Below are 7,144 nucleotides of genomic sequence, written 5' to 3' on the forward strand. Positions count from 1 at the left end.
GTTCCAGTTGCGCCCGTTATTTTTGGCAAACAAGCGGTCGAACTGGTCCGTGTCCGGAGAAGTTCGGTCGTTTCGGGTCGGTCGGTCGGCGATGACGCATTCCGGCGGCCGGTCCTACTGGCGACAGCTAGCCTAGCCGCGCGGAACTCTCGCGGTTGATGTGCTCACTTTTTATCGTCAACTTCATATCTCTGCACCGGCACCGACGGAGTGGAGCTTGCCGGTCGCTCGCTTGCTCTGTGGACCGGTCTGGAAAGTCGAAAACTTGTTGGCAGCGCGCCGGCCCCCGGACACTAATAAAGGGACAATAAAAGAAGTCAGGCGAAGTGAGAAGAGAGCTCCCGAAATAGCTCCACCATCTGAACCGCAGAACCGGCGTGGAGGGTCGCGTGCGGGAAAAACACTTTTCCCGCCGGTCGGCAGGAGCTGTTGGAGAATCGGAGCAAAACCCGAGCTTGGGTTGGGGTGATCCACTCCAACGGAGACACCACATCTCTGGTCCGGTCGAATGACGCAAGTCGAACGTCCAGCGAACGCGAGCGAGCAAGATAAATGATAATGATTATGGTCAAATAAAGCGGTGTGATTCATGTCCACCACCACCACTGGTCCTCGACGTAGCTGATCCTTGATTCGGGGTGAAGAAGGTGCTAGCCAGGCGGCGAGCTCAAAGGTTAAGGGTTGTCAAGGTCTCGGCGGCGGATCTACAGTAACCGTCGAGCAATTCTGAAACGTGCGTGGCCACGACACACACACACACACTACACCCGGTGTAGTGTATGTGTGTGTGGAGTGCGCTCTGTCGCGCGCGTTGCGGTCTTTGTCTAGCACCGATGACGCAAATGGCGTCTCGTCTCAACCCCAACCCGGTCAAAGGGGGCCCTTTTCCGGGGTTCGGTATCTCTCTGGCGCTGGCGCTGGTTATCCTTGAAGGCCTTCGAAGGCGGAACGGGATAATCAGACGTCGTCGTCGCCGGCCCGTCCGTGCGTCAGCGTCGCAATCGTTCAAGGCCGCGGGGTCCTGGGCAGTTATTATCACCGAGGCGCTTCCATTATCCTTCTTCTCTTACACCGTCTTCTTTCACGCCCTCAGGGAATCTCCCACTTCCAGGATGTGGTCCCAGGTGGCGGTTCTCTTCTACGGTTGCAGCCTGCTGACCCTTGGCACGGCGACCGTGGCGACGGCAACGGGCACGGACACGGCAAGCTCCCTGCCGAGTTATCCCGTGTTCGGGACGAAGCGGTACACCCGGGGCAATGTGATCCCGGCTCCCGGTGGTGGCCAGGCGCTAGCCCTGCCGGTGTACCACCATCTGCCGGCGAGTGCCCGGTACTACGAGCCGCAGGTCCCGCCGCAGTACTTCCCGTTTGCGCCGTACCAGCCGACGGCCGACTACTACGACGACCTGGGCTATTACGGCGGAAGCGACGGGGCCGGAAGCTTCTACTACAGGCCGCCGCCGCCACAGGCGCTACCGCCACAGCTGCCGCACCGTCGGTACCAGCGGAACAACGAGCGGTACACCTCGTACGGGTTGCCCACGTACCGGGGCGAGTACAAGCCGACACCGTACTACTACTCGCACGGCCCCAGCTACAGCTACTCGGACGAACACGAGTCGAGCAACCCGCTCGACGACCTACACGAGGAAATGCTGCAGGAAGACGAGCGGGAGCGGGCCCGTGACTACTATCCGGTCGGCCAGGAGCAGTGGTACGAGAGCCCGTCGCGTCCGGACTCGACCTTCCTGCGCAACCTGATCCTCTACAACCAGCAGCTGCAGAACTTCGGACGTGGCAAGGTGCCTCAGCCGCCACAGCCGCCAGCACAGCTGTACCCGGACTCGTCGGCCGAGGAGGACTTTGACGAGTACGATGAACCGGAACCGGACTACGAGTACGACGCTCCGAGCGCGGGCTACCGGGACAGTTACGGCTACGGCACGGGTGGTGGCGTTTCAGATCCTGGCTACGGTTCGACCAACAACCGGAACGCGTTCAGCAAACTGAGCAGCCTGCGCAACAGTATGGCCCGCAATCGGCTCGAAGACGGCGAGGAAGATGACGAAGCCGACGACGAGGACGACGAGGACGACGAGGAGGTCCAGGAGCTGAAATCGCTGATACACCAGCACCAGCAGCAGCAGAAGACCACCCCCAGCCAGCGGTTGCCGCCAATGTTCGTGGACCGGATGGCCCCGTTCGTGCTGAAGAACCAGCAACCGCCACCGCCGCCGCCGCCACCGATGACCACCACGTCCGCCGTGCATCACTCCCAGAAGCAGCAGTCCATCCAGCAGCAACAGCGAGACCTGCTGGAACAGCAGCGCAAACAGAAGGAGCAACTGGAGCAGGCGAAGAAGCAGCAACTGCTGGAACGACAGCAGAAGCTACTGCGCACCCTGTCCAGCGACTACCAGCATCCGGCGGCACCGCCCGTTGCTCCGGAACCCTGGCAGAGGGACAGCCCGAGCTACGGAGCTGCGGCTGCGTCGTACGGAGACTACGACACCGAGTATGACGAGGACGACGATGACTCCTGGAGCCACTGGGACCGCAAGCGCAACGTGCAGCCCAAGAAAGCGACCTTCGCCAGCACAGGCACGACGACGGCAAAGCCGGCCGGCGCTAAGGTACTTCCCAGCGGCACCACCACGAGCCCGACGACGACGGACAAGCCCAGCGGTGCCCAGCACCAGCCCAAGCCGGTGGGCAACGGCCAGAAGGAGGTCGTCCTACCGAGACCAACCAGCCCACGGAACGCGTTTGCGGCGAGCTTGCTTAGCGCGGTCCAAGCACAACCACCGCAGGACGGAGGCGACGGAGTGCTAAAGATGGACGAAGCCAGCAAGTTGAAGCAGATCAAATCGAGCAAGATCTACGACACGCTCAAAGCGATGATCACCATGCGTCAGAACCTTGAGGTAAGTCCGGCTGGATGTCACTCTCTCCCTGGCGTTCTCTTGCTTACCATCTTTGGTATGCCCTCTTCTGTCTTTTCCTCGCCCAAAACAGGACGCAGATCTGCGCCAGCAGCTCGAGCACCAGAAACAGCTGGCCCACATCCACAAGCGGTTCGTGTCGAACGAGGAATCGCTCGTCCAGCAGCTGGACGGTCTGAAGCGGTCGGCATAAGTCGCTCGGGGTTTCGCGTAAGTAAGCGCTACACGCTGAGTCCTACTTCCTCCCCCACTCGATAGGCAGGCAGGGAAGTCTTCAAATATGGCTGTTTAACGCAATTCGCAATTACTTCAAGATAGTGACCCCCGTAAAAAAAACCATAGTTCGCCGTAGCATACTGGGAACGCTATCTGCTCAAGCGTGTTTTAGTTTTGCATCCCATCCCAATAGAGATGAGGTTGGCGAGGCCAAGTAGGCGAGCCCGGTCCGGCATCTGATCTGTCTGACAGTGTGTGTCGAAGTCTCTGGAACACTCGCGCACAACAACACACCTATTATATACCTAAAACGAAACAAAACCAAAAGCTGAGACTGAAACACGAAGTGTGTAAATATTTGAGGAGAAGTAGAAGAACACAACACTAGAGAGAGGACACAACTCCTAGAGGTCGTTCGCAAAGCGAGCGCGGAGTGGAGTCTTGTTATACATTTATACCTACACAATACATCCGCCATCCTGGACCTGGAGCTCAAAAGTGACCATACCAGTTGCGCTTCGCCAGTCTGTGCGAGTTGGGATTTGCAGGATGCGTGATGCAAATTGGGATTGTCACTTTTTCACGGCTGTCCAGATGTCGGAGATGTCGGCGGCACACTAGGCATATAAGCGGCGTGTCAATTCACTGGCCGGAAGTGTTGGGGGCTGGACAGTGTTTTCTCCAGTTCGGATGGGTCGGACGAGTCGGCCAACATTTTACACAACACACACACACATAGACACAATGCAGATATTGTAAGCTCTCACCTAAAGGCATACAGATGTGGCAAAGTCCCTTCCAAATGGCAGCTAGCGCCCCCGTTGAGTGGTATGTCCGCCGACTACGGACTAAACTGAGTGCGCAACCAGAGGAGGAATGACACAGTCGAACTAGCAACTCGCGCGCCACACGCCACCAGTGCGTGGAGTGGTAGCGGACCGGTGGACCGCCGGAAACGGTGATGTTTGGGCGCACCAGTTTCCGGGGTCCTATGTCTGCCACCTACCGAACACTGGGCCTGTGTGTGCGCGAGCCGAGCCGTCGAGTGACACAATATCAGTTAAGAAGCAACACACTACATAATGGATGGTCGGAAGATGTTCGACTTAACAGATGATGGTGACACTTTCACGTCTAACTACGGTTCATATAGATGTAATCCCTAGTGGCGGCATTGTACATTACGCCACCCGAGGACCTAACGGGGGGCAGTAACAGCAATTCTAGAGCATCTACAGTTAATGTTTCCGATACATATATATATATACATATACATATTGTATAATTTCCTACGCGCTTGTGATTGTTTGTGCGCTATCCGTGTTAACAATCGGACTCGAGCACCAAACAAAATGCAGGCGGCCTGCTTTGAGCAATGCTTGGGTTGCGCAATAACACGCCTTTCGTTCGCGCATCATTTTGACCGCCGTGTAAATAGTAAGCAAAGTGGACAAAGATGACAAATTGCAAACTAGCCTCACACACACCTCCTAATAACCAACAATCAAATATCAAGCAGCGAGCATAGCAGGCGAGGGGGAGTAAGAGCTTGGAGCGACCGTGCACTAATTAAGTAACGCACCCACTGTGGAACACACTTCTAAAGAAGCTTCCTAATTTTCACCCATTCATGCGCATTTGGCAGCTACGTTTCAGTATAACGATAAGAAAGCATGCAAAACGCGTTACAACACCGCACAGCATCGCAGCCTAACCAAAGTGGAAAAACCTACAAAACGTACAGAGAGCATGGACTGCATGTAGCTATTAACAAATCTATTGAACAAAGTGTTATAAATAGTAAAATATTTAACATAAACCTCTAACCGGTACGGCCTCTGGTGCACACTCTTCTGGATGGCGCAAAACGCGAGAGAGAGAGCGAGAGAGAGGGACAGAGAGATAAAGAGCTTTAAGGACATTCGCGGAATGTGGACACCACTACTATGGCTACTACTATCAGCTCGCCTACACGAGCGAACATCTGTACAGTTTCCTGTAAATTATCTGAAACACGTACGCTTTTTATTGAGCAAAATGGCTTCTCTATTGAAAGTTTTCATCATCCAGATTCGGTTAAAAATGCATTGCTCAACCACCTTCTCGAACGCCACACTCCGGGCTATGTTCGGTTAAAATGTTTCTTGATTGCGTTGCAAAGTTTGCCGGCGGCCATTACAATATTAACAAATATTCCTTCTAACAGTATTCTTAAGGCTAAAAAAACCTACGAACGAATTTCACGCAGCGACAACTGAAGCACTTTTTCAATCCGCTCTCACGCTCCGAAAGCAGGAATAAACTAAGTACCACAAACCGGGTTTGCTTCTCGGGTGACCTAAGCACGTCCAAACGCCAAGGGATATACAGCAACGTGCCAAAGAGAACCACCTCTTCCAGTTTGCAAATTATAGTTATAGTTTAGTCCACTTCTTGTGAGCAATAGTTTCCTTGCGATCGAACAGAGTCAATCGAACCGAAATTGCCACAGTCCGGGGCCGGGACACCGCTGTGGCACAGACCAAGGCCGGAGCAGGCTTCCCGTGGGTTCAGGCGCCCTTTTGGCCGCGTGCCAACTGCACGAACCATGGGCACAGGGTCTACCACAGAGGAGGACATTCACCCCAAACCGACTGCTAAGAAAACCAAACCAAAAAAAAAACACGCATGGCATCATCGAATTGGGTCAGTCCTGGGGCAGGGATCAAAACAGGAACCATATCCCTCTCCCAAGCCACTGACCAAGTAGCAGCAGCAGGAGAAGCGTTGATTCCGTGCGATCGCAACGAAACCATTCGGTTTTTTGTTTCGGGATGTTCGATTTTTTTTTTGTAAGAAAATGTAGGAACTGCTCAGCAACCCTTACCGGGACGGCGATTTGCGGTCTCCGCGTCCCTTGGCGTTTTGGGCCGCAATTTCCGAAACTTTTCCGAAGGGACAAAAAGCTGTACAAGGATAGGGGGCCGGTCGGAAAAGGCTCCAGTTTGAGGTTGCCGCAGAATAAGGGCGGCATTGAATGTACTAAAGATGATAGCGCTAAGAAGCAAGAACCGGTTCACAGAATCGGGACCGGATCAGACACACACAGACACACAAAGTTTGACAATAAATATTCAATCGTTTTTAAAACAACCTATTTGTCGGTGCAACCGGCAAAACTGAATGACTGTGCGACTGAGTGTGAACGGGAAAAGGCCCCACTGTTGCTCTCTCTTTCTAACATTCTATCTTATCGCTCCTTATTCTTTATTTGCTACCCGCACTGATTGATCTGTGAAGAAGAGTTTTCCATTTGCTACGAAGCGAAAACGGGGGGCGAACAGCATAAATGAATACTTTTGAAGTAGTGCCAACTTTTCGACAGAATGCGCCAGGCGAAGGTTGCGAGAGACGGACAGCAGCAAAAGGGATGGTCTGCATCGATCAATGGAAATTGATTATATTTTATATTCTTTTGCAAAGCTAAACATCCAATTTATGAAGGGGATAACCCGACACTAAACTGGAGTTCCGGGGCTCCTTCTTTTGTTCGCGTGACTCTGTGTGTGTGTGTGAAAAATGAAAGGATGAAAGGAGTTTCGGCAGGGAACGGTGAAAGTGGCACCATCGGTGTTTGTGTGCTCGAATGAAACGTGTGGATGGTTGCGCGTGTAGAGTCAATGTCCTCGTAGTTGATAGGCCTCTGGCACGCCCCCGGCAGAACCGGCTGCACTATCGAGCATGATAGGGACAGGAGTTGCAAAGTACTTAAAACAAATTTGACAATGCTGTTACCTGCACAAATTACTTAAGTATTAAAAAAAAAAGCTGGAACCAGGCACCTACCGCGAGAGGCGAAAGCTACCAAAGTATAGGGTTAAGGTTCATGGCAGCATCGTATGGCATAGGGAGGCCAATGTTGTGCTACCGAATTACTATCTGTTCGATAATTCTCGTGTCACACACACGCCCTTTCCACGGTGTCAGCGATTGAAGGAAATTGACAA

General features: G+C 53.5%; 1 protein-coding gene across 1 annotated transcript; it reads left to right on the forward strand.

The window, feature by feature from the left end:
* Positions 1 to 1,112: 1,112 nt before the first annotated feature.
* On the forward strand, positions 1,113 to 3,135 carry LOC128270831 (uncharacterized). The gene is made up of 2 exons (XM_053008254.1): positions 1,113 to 2,924; positions 3,016 to 3,135. Exons 1-2 carry the CDS (start codon positions 1,113 to 1,115, stop codon positions 3,133 to 3,135), a joined length of 1,932 nt encoding a protein of 643 aa, XP_052864214.1.
* Positions 3,136 to 7,144: the final 4,009 nt, after the last annotated feature.

Source organism: Anopheles cruzii, chromosome 3, assembly GCF_943734635.1.
Source record: "Anopheles cruzii chromosome 3, idAnoCruzAS_RS32_06, whole genome shotgun sequence".
Classification (NCBI taxonomy): domain Eukaryota; kingdom Metazoa; phylum Arthropoda; class Insecta; order Diptera; family Culicidae; genus Anopheles; species Anopheles cruzii.